At 45.2% G+C, this 20,608-nt stretch overlaps 1 protein-coding gene across 1 annotated transcript; it reads right to left on the bottom strand.

The window, feature by feature from the left end:
- Positions 1-204: 204 nt before the first annotated feature.
- WFDC1 (WAP four-disulfide core domain 1) lies at positions 205-16,255 on the bottom strand. The gene is made up of 7 exons (XM_019535947.1): positions 15,768-16,255; positions 6,554-6,749; positions 5,890-5,973; positions 4,271-4,411; positions 2,046-2,087; positions 1,299-1,373; positions 205-540 (listed from the first exon to the last, which is right to left on the bottom strand). Exons 1-6 carry the CDS (start codon positions 15,921-15,923, stop codon positions 1,315-1,317), a joined length of 678 nt encoding a protein of 225 aa, XP_019391492.1. The 5' UTR covers positions 15,924-16,255; the 3' UTR covers positions 205-540; positions 1,299-1,314.
- Positions 16,256-20,608: the final 4,353 nt, after the last annotated feature.

The following is a 20,608-nucleotide window of genomic DNA, read 5'->3' as shown; positions in this document are numbered from 1 at the left end:
CACATGCATTGATGAACCTTAGATACTGCACATTTAGTTTAGTACTTCCGTAATAAAGTACTAACTAACTGCTCAGTACTGAAAGTTATTCTGTAGTTGCACTGGTGCACGGTTATTTAGTGACGTTTACTGTGCATTAGCTTAATAATACTGCGCAGTAGGCTATTAGCACATTTTTTGCCATGACGCACAACTACGCAGTGACATTAGGCTAATGTGCAGTAAGTGTCTCATGTAGACACACCCAGCACGTACTCTTCTGATTTAAAAATGAATTTCAAAGTGATTATCTGTGCTTCAGAGTGATTATCTGTGCAACACAGCATGGTCCATTTGTAGAGGAGCTGCTTCTAAGGGCTGTGGTTTCTTTTGAGGGATTGAAACTGTCTTTCTTGCATAGCACAGTTCTTCTGTTAGCAAGTGGTAGAGATCAGGGAGCTGCTGAATGGACACCGCTGGTGATGTGGGGCAAGAGTTCTCCTGTAGTCGACAACTATTGGGTATATCTTTCATTTAAAGCTTCTTATCACCTAGGTCCCACTGTGTGAAAAATCAAACAAAAAAGGCAATTAAAACCTTGACCATTGATGTGATGTTTGCACAGAACATGCCCCTGCATGCCCATACGATCTCAACCATGACTCTCACCAAAGTTTAGTGACAAGAGATTTAACTCATTAACTGATGTATTTGTAACTGGTGCCTTATTGCTGTCACTTCTCATTTTGAAAGATAAAGAGTAGAGAGGGTCAGGGTTTGAGAAAGATACATGTGAGTTAAAACCAGACCCTAGTATGTGCTGTATAAAACATGAGAGCATGTAGTAGAATTAAAAACAACCGACACTATTTGGATGCAAATGTTTAAGCTTTGCCTAAAAGATGTTTTGAAATTCATAGCTGCCCCCCCCACCATTCTGCAGCCATTTTTCATCCTCAGAATGTATTCTCAATGGAAAAAGAAAGCCCACAAATGTCAGAGGTTCTTTAATTTTGTGCACGTGAACCAAAAGGAGAAAGCTGGGTGAATTGCACTAGGAGTAGTTTGCAGAGATCTCTCTGCAATGCAGTCTGACCTTGGGAGGGTTAAAGACACCTCCCATTTGTCAGCCGAAGCCTTCCAGTGCATCTATTTCACCTCCGTGTAGGAGAGCCACTTTAAGTCCTAAGGTGCACATACTTTACCGGTCTTTAAAAAGCCAGCTGAAGAGCATCCATAAAAAAACCCCTGTACTAGTCACGTAGTATCCCATTGCTCTCAGTATCACATAGCTGTCTGTATGCTTAGATGGTACTTACTTGGACATCTCTGTGGTTAGCCTAAGTGCTTCTGCTGCTGTTTAACATAGCCGACCACATTATTGGAATTACTCCCTGTAGAACAAACCTCAGCACAATTAATTATGCCTTTTTTTTAATGAAGAATTCTTTAAAAAAAAAAAAAGAAAGACCTCTAGCTCTATTTTGAATGAGCGCTGTGTTAGTTTGCAGCTCTTTGGTGGAAGTGTTGTACCAGTGACGCAGTTAAGGTTGGGGAGCATATTTAGCCCTGGGTCATTCATGTCAAATCAGTTAGGAAGCATCAGTGTAACAAGGCAGGTTGTTACAAGACCTGAAATGACTGTTATGTTTTAGATCTGAGGTGTGTTGCACGCCTGAACTCAGAGGCACAGACTGAGGCACACAGGCTGTGTCTACACGAGACGCTGATGGCGCAGTTGCTACTGCGCAGTCATTTAGTACTTGCACACCCAAGGACTAAATGACGGTGCAGTAACTGGCATGACTGCACAGTAGTTCCCCACACGGCTTCCTGGTGATGCTGCTTGCACAGTAGCGCATTCCTACTGCACCGTAGTGTCACATCACGGTTCGTGCCCTGCAACGCTACTGCGCAGTAAATGTCTCGTGTAGACGCAGCCACAGAGAAGCCTCTAAAGCATCTCTCCCTATTATGCCTGGCCCCTTCCTTTCATAAACAGCCTCCTAAACAAACTGACCCATGCAAAGCTCAGCAATACAAAAGATTCAGTGCTGATGTCTTACCAAAATATTCCTTGTAGTATTTATGCCTTAGGTTGCGGCTATCTGGAAGGCAAGAAGATAGATTATGAGAACATATCTCCTGAACTATTTCCCATGGCTTAAATCTTTGGCCCGGTGCATTGCCTGAGAGCGCCATGGGTGAATGACCCTGGGGCTAGGATTATCCCCTCATCCCCAACACATCTGTAGCTGCTGCGGAGTATTGGTGTCCACAGGCCGCTGTGGAGCTCCCCCAGTGGATCCACGCAACCACCGTTATCCCAGATAGTCTGAGCTTTATGACATCTACACTGAGCTCTATTAGTCGTAAGGAATCACACTTTTTTAAATAGGAGGCGTTGATTAAAGAAGACATCGCTACAATCTCAAGACAATATCACTAGGTTTGGAGGCACGGGGGCAGACTAGTTATGGCATCTTGCTATGGCTCTCTGAAGGCTGCCTCAGGTGTAAATTGGTACCTGGTCATTTGGGCTGGGGGAGGAGACGGGGGCCAAAGGCAGCCCAACATGATGCTAACAACATCCCTTCCTTCTTTGTTGCTATCTATCAAATCTGATGTGCTTTATTCGCATGAGTCCAATGGGTATCTAGGCTCCAGCGGTCTTCTGAGCCAACAGATTTCTCTGCAACTCAAATTCGAGCTTGGGATCTGAACACACATACATCTGGAGCCATTTCAAAACGGCAGCAGCTGTTATGCCCTAGCTGTTACATGTAGATAATTAAGAAAAGACACAAAACTGCTCCAACTTTAACCTTGGATGAAGCTCCAAAAGTATGTGCGTTCATACCAGTGATCTCCTTTGTTTACCAGGATCACATTATACATGAAAAACTCCAGAGAAATTATTAGGACACCATAATTACAGGATCATATCATTATACATATAATTAGGGATCATAGGACATAAATAAAACAAATATTAAGGAGGACATTAAAAAGGAAAGTCAGCAGAAAATCTGTAGGTTCTTTCATAGACAGGGTCCAGTTTGACATCTCTGTAGCTGTTATAGTGATGCAGTAAGAATAGAGACTGCTAATGTTTTGAGCCTGTGATGATTTGTATCCTAGTATATGCGCATATCTTTCACGGAAGCGGCACACACTTTTACAGGTTGTAAAATGTCTTGGAAAATAAATCAGCCTTTCTGAGCTCCCTTGTTGGCAAACACTAGTGTATTTGACTCCAAAAGCAAGGACCCATAGTCAGAGGGCAGAAAACGATGTCAGTCATGATTCTCTGCTGTAGTTTTATCACTTTAATGTTAAAGTTGACCATCCCATGCAGAAAGGAATAAATGTGTTCCTGCCAAAATTAAATGGGTGGACACGGACGTGCCCATGTAGAACAAACATTCGGGAATGACTCCACAGCTGCTGTAAATTAATATAGATTAAAGTCAAGACTTTAATTAGGCTACACTCATTTACATCAGCTAAGGCTATGGCTCACGGTCCAAAATGCCATGTGCTGCGCACAGAATAACAAACAGAGCTGCTATAAGGAGTTAGTTGTGGGACTGTTACTGAAAACTGCCAAGCAATTGCTTCCTTTTGAGCTCCATGGGGATACAAGTACTATCACCTCCCAAGAGGTCCTTAAAGATCATGTAGAAGAGGTGATGTACTGACTGTGTCCTTTAAATTTTTCCAAGGCTTCAGTTTAGTTCTCTCTAATTTAAAGCACTTAATCTCTCATATAAAGTTTTCTTCCAAATTAAGTGATTTTGCTCCTTGCATCCTCTTGGTCTCAAGTATTGTACTTGGATAATGAAGCAAACCTATGGCAAAAACTAGCCATAAAAACATGTGCTTCAAATTCTGTCCCCGCTTTCATATTGGCCATCCACTGATCTTAAGCCCAGATCAATGGCTTGATCAACAGCATCATGACCACAGGACTCTTGTTTCTTGAAGTACCCACTCAATTGAGACATAAGAAATGGAGGGATGGCAGAGGTGATAATGTACAGCCTTCTCCATAGCAAAGGCCTTTCCTTTTTGGAGTTGGAAGTGTAATGCCTCCAGAAGCAGCCTTGAGGAGGGTAGAAAGGTCAGATTTGTGGCTAGAGAAAACTGGCATTAAAGATAGAGGAAATGCAAACCTAGGAACCCTGTGTTACCTAACCTGATATTTTAAAAGTCTCTACCTCAGGACAGAGGTGTCCCTCAATGTAGTCCCTTACAATATGAGCAGAAAGATGTTTTCTAATGAACTGACCAGGATTTCCACGTTGCTTGATACATTGTCCCCTGTTGGGAATCCCTTCGGCTGTGTTGCCAGGATTAATGATGTGGCATTCGTATCCTGTTGGACAATGCAGAGGCTCATCTCCATCCTCAGTAGTGCTGCAGGCCTCAGCTGGAAAATAAGCCCCCAAGTCATAAACTTAGACTGTACTAACTTGGAGAATCAGACAGTAACACGGTGGTGTCCTTCTCCAGCCCCTCAGTAATCCTAAGGTGCTCCCCAAGCCCCAAACACCTACAGAGAGGTTGGCAGAGAATGGCTTTGACACATCCCTAGAGCCTCTTGCCCCTGACAGTGGCCAGCACCAGATGCTTCAGGGCAAGGTGCAAGAACCCCACAAAAGGCAAAGGAGAGAGAAAATTCCCCCAAAACTATGCCTCACCTTTGCCTCTAGCAGAGAGAAATTAGCTTGGACCCCAAGTCAGGTTTTCCAAGTCCTTCAAGAACTGTTGACTAGCTCATTAAACCCAAAAAGCAGGTCATTGTAGGCTCACTTGAAAAGTACAGCAGGGTTAGGAGCCTTCCTGGAAGACTTCAGGCCTGCATTTCTCCATACAAACCTGCTTTCCACAGTCAATCACGCATGCCTGGGAAACACAAAATCACATGGGCAGCTAACATTGAGGCCAGAATCTGAATGTCTGAAACCCCAAAGTCTAAAAGGCTGGCTGAAGGTCATTTAATGGACAATTAATTTACAGGAAGTCTCTTTCCGGGCTAACACTGATTGATTGCTTTTGTTACTCAGTGCAGATGAAGTGGTGTTACAGAGAAACTTCGGGGGCTGAACTGAGACCACAGCCTCTCCAAAACTGCTTTGGGAATGGATGATTGATCAACACTGAGCTGCATCTCACTAGGGCTGGTTGAAAGCTGGATTATCGGTTCCCAGGGGAAAGCCTGATTTTTTTCCTCCCTCCTTTTGAAAGGTTTTGTTTTGAAAATTTCTAAACAAAATTTGACTGATGGAGCCCATGCTTTGGCTTATCTGTAGCTAAGCCCCCAAATTCATATGAGACTGACTTGCTGACTACCAGAGTCTCTGGGACTCCAGGTTCCTCCCAATCCCATGAGCCATGGATGCCAGCCTCTCCAGCAGCCTGTCAGATGAACGAGTAGGAAACCTGCCTATGTCATGGATTTCATAGACATTAGGACTGGAAGGGACCTCAGAAGATCATTGGGTCCAGCCCCCTGCCCCAGGGGCAAGAAGTCAGCTGGGGTCAAATAATCCCAGCAAGATATGCATCCAAATGCTTCTTAAAAGAGTCCGGAGTAGGTGCTTGCAACACCTCTGGGGGGAGTCTATTCCAGGCCATGGGGGCTTGGACAGTAAAGAAGTTTTTCCTTATGCCCAGCCTAAAATGGTCTTGGCAGAGACTTGCTGGACGTCTACCAAGAACATATTTCAAAAGAATATTTCCATTTTGCCAAATTGGCATTATTTGAAGATCTGTTTTGTTGGACCTTTCCCTGATCTGCTCTATAGCTAACTTGCATGTTTTCCAAACCACAGTCCTTTGTACAACAGTATCCAATAACCAATATTGCACAGGTGATTAAAATGCCAGGAGTGACACAAGCCGTACCTTGTAACACTTCCTCTGGTCCATCTAACAACCAACCATTTCCTCCCAGCCAGCGTGGCTTGGGCTGCACCAACCAGTCTAAAACTATTTTAAAAAAAGCACAGTATCAAGGATGAGCAATCATTGGACACACAGTTAGTTTTACAAAACTGATTTCCCCCACCCCTGATCAGCACTGTACCTAGACCCCTGGCAGCCCCAAGCAAACTTCTAATATTAGGCCCCTCTTTGCCGGAGAGAATAATAATAATAATAATAGTAATAATAATAATAATAATAAAAAATACCATTTTCAGGCCCACTTTCTGTCTGGGCCCCGGGTGGCTGCCCACTCTGCCCCACAACCGTGTCTGGCCCTGCTCCTGATCAGGCAGCACCTCTTGGAAGGATTTAACTGGGTTTCTTTCAATAAGATCTGCCCTTGTTCAGATTGCTCCTAGGAGCAGCAGCTCCCATCAAGAAGACCTGACTCGTGGCATCACAAAGGTCGTAACTTTTGTTTCCTTTGGAGGCATAGTCTCAAACCCCCACTCCTCCCTCTAAACTTAAGGTAGGCTTATCTACTTTCTACTGTCTGCAATTATGCTGGACCTATTTTATTTGCCACTTGGCAAAAACCCAAACATTTCTATCTGATGAAGTTGGATCATGCAGGCTGCCGTACCTGGAGGGGGTTGCACCGATTCTAGGCACGCGTAGATGCATCCGTTGTAACAGCAGCGCTTGTGTCTTTCACACTCTGAATCTGAGCGGCAGCTGGGCACTTCACACGCTTGGTCCGGCAAAGTCTGGGGGGGTGGGGGGCAGCGGTCATTCTTCTGGTAGTGGGCACTGTGAGAATGAAGAGGGTACTCATAATCCTTGCAGAAGAGAAAAAGGGAGAACAAAGATTTGGCATAAGGAGAGTGTGTGGTCAACACCAAACACATTGTAACTTGGAACAGATGGGGCGATGGACAGGACTGGTCTTATTTCTTTTTGTTATTGAGTAACACCGGTGGTTTGGGTGAGGCTATTTGGGGAAGGAGAAGTCCTCACTGGAACCCCACAACAGCGTGGGGACCTGGCACCAGTGTGGGCACAGGATTTGGAGTGCATTGACCCCAGCACCAGAGAAGGCACAGTGTTATGGGTGCATAGGCCCCAGCACCAGAGTGGGCAAGGGATTTTGGGGTGCACTGACCCCAGCACCAGAGGGCACGATCTTAAAACATCAGGGTGGTCTGGTGTACTTGAGGCGCAATTTTTTTGTTTGTTTGTTTGGACTGAGACGCTGTGACTTGGCTGTGGGGCCAGTGGCCATGCCTCTAGGCCAGGGAGGCTGGGCTCCAGATTGGAGCAGAAGAAAGGGCCACGAGCCTCAAGACAATGAAAGGCTAGAGCCTCATAGTCAAACCCTGTTTGGAGGGTGTAGCTGGAGAGGCCTAACTAGAGAAAGACTGGGGTCAAGCTCGGTGGAGGTGAAAGACCCCAACATATGAAATACAATAAGCAGTCTCCCACTTACAAGAACATCAGCATAATAATTTCCATCAAGACGTGGCAGGAGAGTAGAAAGCGGGACATAGGAACCTTAAAGGGGACTCCAAGGGCGCTCCATGTAAGGCGCGGATTAACAGGGAAGGTGGTGCTGGGGAGGCAACCTGTTACAAATCCCATGGTACATTCAGCCTGGGAAACACCTTCTTCCTCCTCCCCTCCACCTCCTACAGGAAGCCAAGAGCAGGAGGAACAGAATTTGTAAAGGATGGGAGGAATCTCCCCGTTTTTTATTTTGCTGATGCTCCTGCAGCCTCAGCTTTGTCACTCCCGCTGTGAGTGGCTCAGGATAGTGACAATAATCATGGCTTTGGGTCCAATGATCACACCTATCGCTACACAGCTATACAGACAAACTTGCAGCCCTCAGCTTTTGTGGGGTGCCATTTTATTTGGCACCAGCTGTCCCCTTGGATCTCCAAAGCCGCTGAAGAGCTGTGGTTCCCACCAGAAAGGAAAAAAGGTTTTCGCTGAGTCCAAATATGTTGGCTCAAATCCTAGTTCAGGCTCTAGTGGAGGAGCAAGCAGTACAACCCCAGTATGATGGGTATGCTCATACGTAGGCACCAAACTGGAATGAAACCTTTCTTGAAAACTTTCAACCTTCTGCTGTTGGTGTCCTGGTCCAGATCCATGGGCTGTTAGAGCAACCTGGGTGTAGCTCTTCCATGTAATTGCTGCTATCTACTGTAAGGCATCAACTGGGGAAGAGGACAATGAAGGAAATTCCAGCCGTGTCCTTTCCCCAATCACATACATTTTCCTCATAGATAAAATTTGCTATTGGGTAGCTCTAGAGAGGTTATGCCAATAAGGTTAGCTACTCTATGGCTTTGAGTCATAAGGGGTGGCTCTGCTACTGAAGCAGTTGTTCTGTGGCTAGCTATGCCAGCCTTCAAGCCGTTTTATGCCAGCAATACAGTACAAAGCAACCTAAGTGCCGGGGAGAATTGGGCCCATTGTCTGTATACTGCACCTCAGTCTCGCTGCATGTGCCAATGAACTCTCTCGGGAAAGCTGGGGTAACATTACGTTGGTTTCCAGAGGCAGTGCATGCCAAGTGGGCACACGCTGGGCTTCATTGCAGTCCTGGGAAGAGTCCTGAAGGGATAGAGTTTTACCCAGTGTGCACTCTCAGAAGGGTGTCCATCCCTATAATTTCTGTGCATCAGTGACAAAAAGCCAAGTTCTGTACTGCACAATGCCACCATGGCCAGGATATTTTCTGGGCGGCTTTGGGGAAAATTCTACCCCCAGGTGACAGAGACACTTAGAGTGACATTGATGTCTCCTTCTCTGCATGTTTCCAAATCAGCACTAACCTGAGACTCAATAATGCTTCTGCAGAGCAAATATTTGCCTTTGAGATACAGTTCACTGCACCGGACACATTTGCAAGATACACGTCCTCAGGGGAGATACCAAAAGACCCCCCTATAAGACCTACAACTTCTGCCTCAAATGTATAAGGTTGAGTGCTATGCTTTTATTGTTCAATGCACCCATAGGTTTAATGCATATAAACAATCCCCTGTGATCTGCAGCTAACAGAACTTTATCAAGAGTTTAACCTCCTTTCATTGGTCTGGGGGTGTATGGGAAACTGCCTCTTTTTTCCAACTGGGAGTAGAAATAGATTTGCAGTTCACTTTCTCCTCTCCTTTCCCAAAGCATATAGACAGGGGGTAAAGGTGAAGTGGGAATTTTTTTTTTTTTGGAGCCTTTCATTCAAATATTCTTATCACTCAGTATGTAAGGAAAAGTCAATTTGGGGAGCTTTGCTGCAGTTCTTTTAGATTCCAGTAGATGGCCTCAGTTTGCAACAATTGAGTTATTTGCAAGATGCAGCTAACTAGGTCAATTAATTTTGGAATTAGCTTCTTCTCCTATGTGTCCTTATTGTTACAAATGAGTGAAGTTATTTTAAAATGTATTCTGGACAAAATACATGGTTCCCTCAGCAGTTATAATGGTTAATTGTACAAAATGAGCACACTTCGACATAAGCGATAACGATATTTATTTATAATGCTGATGCGATAGATGTGCTTCCATCGTCTTTGCAATGGGCCACCCATAATGTATAGTTACAACGATATAGTCTTTGTTCCTTTATTAAAGCCAATCTTATTCATTTGTATTACAGCAAGAAAAAAAACCCATACTCTCTCATGTGTCTAATTGCCCACTGATTGAATTGCATTTAATTTAATTACCCCAGAATTTCAAGGCAAACTCAGCAACATTAAATATAAATAGATAGACAATTTGAACATGTAAATCAGGGAGTGTGGGAGGAGAAATCCAGAATATGGTTTGCTTTTTTTTAACTGGATGAATGGTGAAGGGAAAAGATTCAGTTTGAAATATTTCCACAGATGAAGCATCAAGCTCCATTCACACTCAGACAGGTTCTCACGTGCTGACTAGTAACAGTGCCATATTTTGGACTAGCACTTACCCATGGAACAGTGCACTACTCAATTCCCCTTTAAGTCATATAATAGGTCATATTATTAATAATTAGTAAAGCTGATTTCAATTTGTGGTTGACTTTATTTACCCCCGCCTCCCCCCCAATCCATTTTGTAACCAGAGATGAGAGTTGTTCTGAATTCCCCAATCAGGAAGTTATGAATTTCAAAATCCAAAAAAAATCAAATGTATATATATTTTTTCATTTTAAAATGAGGTTTTTTTCCCCATTCATAAGCTATTTAATGAATGCAGTTTTCTTTTTGGAACAGTGTGAGCTCTGAGGCCAACAATTCCCAAAGTGACTTTCTTTCTACTTGACCTTTCCCCTGTTTTTATTTTTTAGTTCTCCTATTGCTCTGAATAATCGATATCTTGAAACATTTACTTCAGTAGACTATGTTTTATAAAACTTTTATGCAATATATATGCTGCCAGTGCTTCAGAGGATTCTGAAGAAAAATAGCAAATAAAAAATGTCTCCATTTTTTAACTAACTCTGCAGTGGTTGCCATTTCAGATTATGGATTTCACGATGGCCTACTTAAAAGCTCTCCTAGGATTTATATTTTGACTTGCAGCATGACTTGGATTTTTAAGTTTTACAGAACCTGGCAAGTCTTAAAATTTCTGCATTTGAGGATATTTTTTTCAATCCAGGAGGCAAATTTCTGTTTCCCAGAAGACTTATGAACACATTTTAATAGAAATTTCTGCATTAAAGACAGCCAGGCACTAGTTGAGACAGAACGAATGAGGAGTTCATCTGAGGAACACAGAAAGCCAAGAGCAGCCTGACGAAGAGCTATCTGAATGAAGTCTCTTTATTTTAAAGTGTTCACTAAATCCCATGTCCTTCCAATAACGTGACCTGCCTAATAAAAATTCCATAAAGCCCTTATATTTTTCTCATCTGGTTTGTCTCTAAGCACAATTTCTGTAACTTGAATTCTAAGTAGGTTTCCACTCCAAACAAGGATATTACAGCATAATATTACTCCCAATGAGAAAGATTTCTAATAAGGTTCTCACTGACAGAGATTTTGGGCTACATTCTCATCTGGTACAAATCTGTGTACCACTGAAGTCAATGGGGCTGCACTGGTTGACACCCTGACTGCCTGTATGCTCTTTAATGGTTAGTGCTTCCTCCCATAACTCTAGATGTTGGCCTTAGTGAGGCAGTGTGCAGGGCTCAACCAAGTCTGGTCCTCAAGTCAGCTGGAGTGTTGCCATTGACTTCAATGGAAGCAGTGAGAATGGTATGATTTGTTCAGCCATTGGCCCCAAGCCATCTTTTCCTCTGAAACAACAACAAAAAACTTTGTTCAGAGAAACAATAAGGACTGTGGGGGTTGGACCAGGTGATGCTTCAGGCCCTTTCCAACCCTAGGATTCTAGGAAGACAATATGTCTACACATGGGAAACTGGAGGATAGGGTTATTGGCCCTATCCCATCTCATATTTAGAAGAAAATATATCATTAAAGATCATAGGATCATAGAAAAGCAGGGCTGGAAGGGACCTCACAAGGGCATTTGGTCCAGCCTCCTGCTCAAGGCAGGGTCATCCCTGATTTAACCATCCCAGCCAGACTGAGCCGGGACAATCTGGATCTGAGGGATGCTCAGAGAAACTCAGGCTCCCAGTGTGACACAGTGGCCAGAAGGATTAATGGCATCCTTTAACATGCAGGGCAGTATTGAGTGGGAATACAAAGGTTATGGTGGTCATGGATGAGCTTGCTCTTGGAAAACCATATTTGGTTACGATGTCCATATTCAAAAAGAATGTTGACACATTGGAGAGCATTCCTAGAAGAGTCAAGAGAATAATTAAAAGATTGAAAATGAGGACTTACGGTGGAAGCCTCCATGGGCAAAATACATACGGCTGTCAAAGACAAGGTCAGGGTGATTCAATCATGCTCTATAAGCACCTGCATGGCGAACAGAAATTGGACAAGAGAGGGCTCTTCTGTCTCGCAGGAAAAGGCATAACAAGATCCAGGGGCCAGAAGATGATGCTGGATAAAACTGAGCCCAGAAAGAAGATAAATATTTTTAATAAAGAGGGAATTTAAGTCAACTTGGCTAAGACAGTGCCAAGTTCTCCGTTGCTGAAAATCTTTAAATCAAGACAGGATGCTTTTCTAAAAGATTCTCTGAAGTTCACAGAGGAATTAACTCAGGAAGACATAAGGCCTTTTATAGACACAGAAGAGACAGAGTGATCCGAATGGTCTCTTCCGGCTTTATGATTTAGGAATTTATGGAAATATCTTAGGTCGCATCTTCTACGCCACATTCATCTGCTGTAGATAATTTTTTCTCAGTCTAAGTAAGTCCAGATGAGTTTGCCAGATCAGTAGCTCCTGGATTAACTGCAGGCAGGAAAAACAGCCCTTTGAAGAACCGCAGGTTGAAGGAAGATGATGTATCCCTGAGGGAACAGGCTTTGTGCCATTACAGAACAAGAGAGCTGAACAGCAAGTTCTAATTCCCCATTTTACTGCTTTTCTATCTCTGGTACCAATTGCTTTGTAGTTTAAGTTGAGCTGCTATTTTGAGAGAGGGGAAGGAACAGCTAATGGGAGTTAAAGCTCTGAAACTTCTTAGACATAATAGTAATCATTAATTTTTCCAGGAGTGCAATGAGACATTTAGTAAGCCAAACACTTTTCCTTGTCCATATTGCAAAATGTTGACAAAAGGACACTGGAATCCATGGAGGAATTGTGAGACAGCTAAGAGGAAGCTAATTTCACACTGACAAATAACTAGGCATCTTTGAGACGTCAGGGTGCTTTTGCTGTTCATGAAATGAAAGCCGGGAATTTTGCAGGCTTCTTGGCTAGGGACAGACATTCAAAAAAGCTGAGCCTGAATTGATTCAATCTTTGCAGGTTAGTCTAACCTGGCTAGGCTGAACCTGTTTGTAACTGTAAACACATTCTCTCTGGACGGAGGAAATATAGGCACATGCCTGCAATGGCTCAGGCTAGAAACCAGGGGTGTTAGAGCAGCCCTCCCTTCCCTTTCACAGGGCTGAGCAGGGGGTGACCAGGCCCTGGCAGGATCCTTTAATTAGGGAGGGGTTCCCTACTCCTTCTTGATAACAGAGCATTTAGCAGCTCTGTTATCAGTTTTTCACACCCCATCAGAAAACAAAGCCTCTCTCCTTAGTTCAAGCTCTTCTTAAATAACTTTTCCCAAGGAAGGGAACATTCCAAGGAGGGACATTACCATCTACCTGTTGATTAGCTCCAAAAAGCCCTAAGTGGACACTGTCCTGTCTGCCTTTGTCCTGTCTGTCTTACACAGACATCTCAGCATTAGCTAGCACACCACATGCTGGCTACAGTCTGTGCTGTGGGAGGGCGGGAGGCATCCCTGATTGAGCAGCAAGTGGTGAGGGGAGGTAGGGGGAAGGCAGACAGACCCCACTGTACCTGCAAGTCTCTGCTGGAGCTGCATCCAGGGAGCAGAGGGGAGGAGCCAGCACAGCTCTTTGCGCAGCCCAGAGAGCATGCTGGGGGACTCTGATTTAACTTCAACCAGGAAGGGGTCTGGGACAGACATTGCATAAACCGGTTTGGCCCAAATCAGCTAAGTCTGATACTACATTCAGCCAGGTTTATCTCAAACCGGTTTCGGCCATTTTCAGACTGGTTTATGTGCACTGAATGTCTGTTCTGTTACAGGTTTTAACCAGTTTCTGATCACTTGAACCAGTTTACATGTAATGTCTTTCCCTATCCCTCCTCCCTGTCCTCTCTCTGATTGTCAGGTGGGTGCACTGCACTTCACAAATCACCCAGCACTGGGAGAAAGTCAGTCTACTCCTGAGCATGTCAGAGTTGCTTCCCCAGGTCTAATATCCTGCCTGTTGTCTTCGTGGCCCTTGTTCTGACTGCAGCAAGGAATCTGAAACCGGCCTCTGGGCTCAAACACCTCCTTGTATGTTCAGAGGCAAGGCCAGGGTGCACAGGTAAAATGGGTCTTATGCTCGTGGGCACAGGCAGACTTCTGCATAAAAAAAGTGGATGCCACGTGAGTTTGGCAGGAAACTATTTGAGAGGCAAGAGCAAGTGGCAATTACAAGCTATTAAAGAGACAAGGCTGAGCTGAACTTTTTAAAGGGGCTATTTTATTGTCTCTCCCACCCCAAAGCCACATCACAGCATTTTTATCCTGTAAATTCTTCTGCATAAAAATTTTATTGCCTTTTTTTTTGTGCTTCCACAGACGTGCTTAGAAGAGTCTTTTGGCCTGAGAACAAGAACACCTGAAACATCAGACATTTTCTTAGCCCCACCCTTCCCCACCTCTTCTGTGCAAACATCAGCTCTCTGCCTCTTCAGTTCCCATTTCTGCTTTCCTGCTAACCAGATCTGCAAAATTAAGGTCCTGGGGGTGGATACCACTGTGCAACCCACTCGTTAAGCACAGAATCGTCTTTCACCTCCACTGCAACTCCACTGCTGGGCAAGAGAAATTTGAGCTCAACTTAGCAGGGTTTTGCAGGAAGTCTCCTGCACTTTTCTGGTTAGTGCTCAGCTCTGATGGCTTGATGAGAACAGTGAGGCTGGTGCCAGCTGCCGGCCCGTGGGCCAGGAGCAGGCGCCAGTAAGCAGCATTAATGAACGCCTGCCAGGAGCCCGGGATGGCTGCCTGGCATGGCTACTGCCAAGGAACAGGAAAGAGAAGACAGAGCGGAGGACGGATTCTTTTGTGAGCCACTTAAGTCATAGCGGCCGCTTTCCCACCCTCTAGTGCCTGTTACACGTGGAGCCCAGCACTCCACAGTGAAATGCCTGTTGTGAATTTAGTGAAATGCGGTATAGATAATCCCCATTTCGCATCTTGGGTAAAGTGAGTCACCAGGAAATGAAACAGCTTAACCAAGGTCACAGCATGTCAGCCCCCCTGCTCTGAGCGCTGAACCGCATCCCTTGACTTTTGCGAGCATGTGCTGGCACCTCTTATCTCATTGCATGAGTATTGCCACCTGCAATCGCTTTCCTATTCTGTCCGTTCGAGGTTTCCCTTCTCCCCTGTCTGCAGCCTCTGGACGTGCAGGGGGGCTGCTTAGGCTGCTGCTGTTGTAACACAAAGTTGTAGAGGGAAAACAATCCTAGTTATGTGAAGTTGAATTTATTCCTTATCAACAGATAAAAATGGAGTTCAACGTGATTTATCACCATTTCCTTTAAATAACCAGCCGGATAGACTATAATTTACAGACAGTGTAACCACACTAAAAATCTGTTTTTCTGCAAGCATGGGATTCCTAGGATTGTTAATGCTACAGGTATTGTTTGGAGTTAAATTATTAACATGTATAATTAAATATACATTTTAACATATACATAAATATACATTTCATATATAATTAAACGGCAGATGCCTTCAGAACCGGCTGCCTGCAGGAATACTGTGAATAAGTTTACAGTACCTTCAGACCCTGTTTCTGAAAAGTTTTTCTAAAGCACAAATGGAGCCGTTTGAAGCGTTCAAATTCTGCTCATTATATAAGAACAATAACCAAGCCCCCGAGCTGTGGGAGCTCGTTGGGTAGGTCCATAACAGCAGTTCTTCTATATCCCTAAAGGCAAGTGATATTTTTACAAAGCTTTCAGCAGAAACAAGTTTATTCAGCTTCCTTTCCTTTCCAAAAGGAGTTTCGCGACGTTCCCCAAGACCCTGACCCTGCGACCAGGAGGGGGTAAGCGTTTAGCACGAGCTGGAGGAAGCCCGCCCAAGAGAGAAAGGCCGAGGTTTTGCACGAAAACGTGCTATTCCCAGTGCCTCCCGTGAGTTCACACGCAGCGCTCCCCTCCCCACCGCAGCCGGCTACTCACATCATACTTCTCTGTCAGTTTGAGATGGAGAGAGCGTTTCCAGAGATTCTTTGTAAAGCCTGAAGCTGGGAGCAAGATTACGATGCACAAGGCTGTGGCAAAGATCTTGCTACAGACGTGCGGCTCAGGCACCAGCTTCTGGCTGCTGGCATCCATCTTCCTAAGGAGAGATAAAACAGGGAGCTGAGTTTTCAAGGATCCAGGCGAGTCCGAGTCCTGGGAGGGAGGGAGAGGGCAGACGGCTGGAGCGAGCTGCTCTTTGCTGTGAGGCTTCTGGGCGGGGAGGGAAATATCGAAAGGGTTAGGAGCTCCCAAGCCAGAGCCAGGAGCGGTGGTTGAACTTAATCGCTCCAAGTTAGACGCGGCTCTCCAATCTCATGTTCGCATAGAGCACACATGCTGCTGGGCTGAGAGATGGGAAGATTATTTTTAGACTTTTGTTCACAACATCTGGCTTCCTCGGAGAGCTCCTTTCAAAGCCGAGGCAGGGGATCAAATGACAGCTGCGGGAGGAGGGTGGCAGGGGGGATAAGGTCTTGGAAAAGCAGGCTGGACAGCTTGCAGCCACCAGCTGCCCCAAACTTCCCGAGGTAATAAGCACTCCCGTGGCGTGCTTCCCCTACACAGGTAGATGCACTGCTCTCCAATTTGGGCTCTCTGGGCTGGTAACTCTGAACACAGAGCTGTTTCCACTGGGGAATTATTGTTCAAAACCTGTCAAACAAATGGGTGCTTTAATTGAAACAGTTAAAACTTTAGCTTTCCCAGGCTCCTTTACAATAGGGGAAGACATGGCCTCTAGGGAAACATGAGCCCAGTAAGTACTGGGGTTGATTTAGAAATGACATGCTCCGATAGACACGACGTGCAATTTATAGACCATGGGATGAATGAGTCCATGTGCCTGACAAGGGGCGACACCGAGCAACTGGACTTGGGACCATTACCCTGGGTGAACCTACACCGTCCTGTTTGCAAACTCGATTGCTTAGGATTAGGCATCTAATTAAATATTTAGGCAGATAAATACTGGCTTTATGTCCATCAAACTGCACCTAAGAACTTACAGCAACAAATCACTGCCACTAATCTTGAAGCAGCAGAGTTTGAAGATAAGGCTTGTAGCTTAGGTAAAACACAGTGATTCTGGATGTGCAGTGATGATGGGCATCTGGAACGAGAAAAGCATATAGCAGCCAACCCTATTCCCACTCCCCTCAGTGAAGGGGCCCCTTACCAACCACACAAGCGCAACTCCAGCCTAGCCAGAGGCTCCTGCTGGTCAGAGCAGCTGCAGACGCAGCCAAGGAAGGGGAGAAATCGAGGCCCAGTTGGAGCCATCCCACCCCACCACCCTAGGCACCCCCCAAATTTAGTGTAGACCAAGGGAGGGGCCAGCCAGCCACTACAGCTGCAGAAATAGCCAAGGCTGTGACCTGTGGGCATTGTGGGCGCTTGTACACATGACGATTGAGATCTTCTGACAGTTTTGACTGGGTGCCCCTTGCCCTGTGCAGCCTGGCTGCGTGCTTGTGCCCCTTTCTTCCTTTCTCTGACAGTGTAATGTGGATGTCAGGTGTGTAAGAGCAGGAGGAACCAGGGGGCAGTTTGCAGAGCTGTGCTGACTTGTGGGAAGGCCTTTACAGAAAATCGTCTTAGGGCAATGCCAAACTCTTGCACCAATTCTGCTGAAGGCTTCTTAGTTTAAAGCAAGCTGCACAATCCCAGTCTGGCCCTGCACCTGGGTCCAGGGTATTCCTGAGAACGCCTGTCAGGTGCTTGTAATTCTGTTTGGCTTCACTGCTGAGCCCACGGTAGGACCCCTCGCCACCCACCCCCCCCTTGCCTTCGCTGTGAGGAACAGGCTTAGGGATTTTAGCTTGGTATTCTCATTCCATGCATTTAATTCAGCTGCCATTTCAAGTTGCTCATACCAGTCACCTTAGTCTTGTTGCTCCTCTCTTTAGGATGCTGGATTGAATATAGGCTTTGAGACACTAGATGGGGTGCATTTGTTTTTCCCTCCCACTGAGGCCACCCTTCCTCCCTGATCAAATGCCCACACAAACAAAAACCTATATGCTGTTGCAGTTTGCCTTGTTCCTTATGGCCTGTGACCACCAATCCCCATTGGCCGCACTTGTGGGAGAGCCTTCCGAATCCCACTTCTGGCACCAATTTGTGCAAACCCTGCAGCCACAGAAAGTGGCACAAGAAGCAAGGGGGAGTTCCCATGTTTATGGAGAAAATCATAAGAGTTAGTGTCACAAGCCAACAGACCAAAGGGAGGGACCAGATAAAAATGTTTAAGCACCATCAACAGTGTGGTAACATTCACTAAACTTAATTCCACCCCACACCTCTGGAGTGTCCCCAGACAAGCTTCTAGTCCCTAGAGCACTAAAACATCAGGCTGCCACTGTCCCCAAGTCTGAGTTCAGCTCCTTCAGTCCACAGTCCTGGCTGTCCGAGCCAGCGAGATCTCCAGCTCCACTTTGCGCTCCTCTGGGTAGGCCTGACCAGATTCCACCTGCACGCTGCTCTCTGCCCCTTACTCCAGCCTCAAGCTTTGTCTCCTTTTTTTCCCTTAGCCCCCAGGCCCTGGGGGTTTCTGGGAGTTGCAGTCCAAATTAACACTCAGCACAGCTCTTCAGACTGCCCCCAGTTCCTCCTGCTGTTACACATATTGCATTCATGTTACACCAAAATTTTCACTTTATCTTCACTCTACATTTTCCCCTCCTACATTTCTCTTCCCTGCTCCTTTTCCTCCTTTCCCCGTTTAACTCTTTGCTTTCTAACTCAGCCTCCCTCCCCTCCCTAAGATACACTGCCTTTAGGTCTAGAAGACCCTTTCCCCCTTAAAACAGATCCCCCCTGAGGAATCCCCATGGAGCGCTCTCTCCCCAGCAGTTGGAGAGAGATGTTCCCTTTCTCTCCCCAAGCCTCAAAAAGCATGGTGCCATCACCAGAAATGGGCCTGCTTGTACTGTGTCACTCCCAGGACTGCCTTTACTTCCCCTGAATACATAGTTGGCTCAAGAGTGTGAGGGCACCAAGGTGCCTTGATCATAGCTTGGTCAACTTCCCATGCCATGTGGTGTTTGATTTCCAGCCACAGTTTGGGAGCTGAACTCTTCTCTCTCATGGTTCATGGATGGTTGGTTTTACCACCTCATTGAGCTTTGAAGGCTATGAAGACACATGTGCACCACATGCAGCACCTGCTTTTTCATTCAGTAACGAATATGTATTACTTCCTTCTGCAGAGGTCTACCTACAGTTTAAGAGGCTGGGTTGAGCACCTTGGGGTAGGCCTCCTTTCCCAACAAGATCCCCAACTGGTTCTCCTTTAAACAGGTTGTTTTCTTCATAAATCCCGGGGATGAAATTAACTACAGCTGTGGACACCCAACCCTTGCATTCAAGAGCAATTATGTCTGACTTTCTGGGAGATCATTTTACCCCAAAGGAAATGGCTTCTACAGGTGTAGGGCGGCCCCATTGTGTGTCTGCTCCACGTTTACAAGGAGATACGGGCAGATTAAACCAGCATAAATATGCTGTGTCCACACCCCCAGAAATGTTAGTACATCCAGAGATAAATTCACCCCGGAGATATAGCTGTCTCTTCTTTGGCTCAAAAAACGTTATCATGTTCCATAGCTTGCATCAAACTATTTTCTTTATTTTGAGAACAAATTTCCTCTCTCTGTCATTGTTATTAATAACAGCAGCTTGATAAAGCTTCTTTCATACACAAATTGTAGCTGCCTCTGGGTATTCTGACTCTTGCGTTTTGGGTAATAAATGGCAAGACTGAATGCCCAGAATAAACAAGTGTTTTTTATTGTGCTACGTCCACTTAATCTATGCCTTTGTGCAGATATTTCACTTCTTCACTACAACTCTGAAGCCAAGTGGCATGAAATGACAGTTGCTTGCTAAAAACTCTTTCTGATTTCATACACTGGGGACCTACTAATCCTGCACAGGGACCTATTCATTCAGAAGATTAATGGCCAATGTAGAAAGCATTCACTGGCCTTTTTCTTGGAAGAAATGCAGCTCTGACATTTACCCACTGGAAAGAAAGGGAGGTGTGTCACAATTGATCAATCGTACCCTGGGGAAGCAGGAATCCTCTTGCCATGCTAAATAGCAAGAGGTGTTTGTGATCACAGTGAGCAGCAGGACAAGTTGCTACCAAATATCAGTGTTATAATACTTAGCACTTCTCGACTCAGTAGTTTGCACCTTAGATTCTCAAAACACCAGCCCAAATTGTGGGAGCTTTATTATCTCCACTTTACAACTGGGGAAAGTGCAGTCTAAGAGACTAAGTAACTTTCCAAGGTCATAGTACAAGCTATTAGTTCTCTACATGTTTCCCCCTGATCCCTGTCCACTTGACTAGATCCACTCCACCCTATTCCACTCCCTGGCTAGGGACAGACATTACACACAAGCCGGTTTAAATGATCAGAAACCGATTTAAATCTGTAACAGAAGTTCAGTGCACAACAACCAGTTTAAAAATGGCTGAAACCGGTTTGAGATAAACCTGGTTGAACGTAGCTTCAGACTTAACTGATTTGGGTCAAACCAGTGTCTGCAAGGTCTGTCCCAGACCCCTAGGTCCTTGAATGGAAGTGCTCTTGTGTTTTGAAACATGGTTGATCACAGCCTGGAGAGCTTTACTCAAAGCTTCCAGGTGCTTTCTCCTATTTGAGAATTCAGAAAGTCCGAGATGGAAGAGATCTACTTGGATAGACTCACCATGACTGGGACAGCCTCATCCTGTATATTGCACACAATAAGGAGGTGTGTGCAGGGGAGAG

This window comes from Crocodylus porosus, unplaced genomic scaffold (genome assembly GCF_001723895.1).
Source record: "Crocodylus porosus isolate Cpor-Errol unplaced genomic scaffold, CroPor_comp1, whole genome shotgun sequence".
Lineage (NCBI taxonomy): Eukaryota > Metazoa > Chordata > Crocodylia > Crocodylidae > Crocodylus > Crocodylus porosus.
The sequence above is the reverse complement of the archived record's forward strand: the minus strand, read 5'-3'. Positions and strand labels throughout refer to the sequence as shown.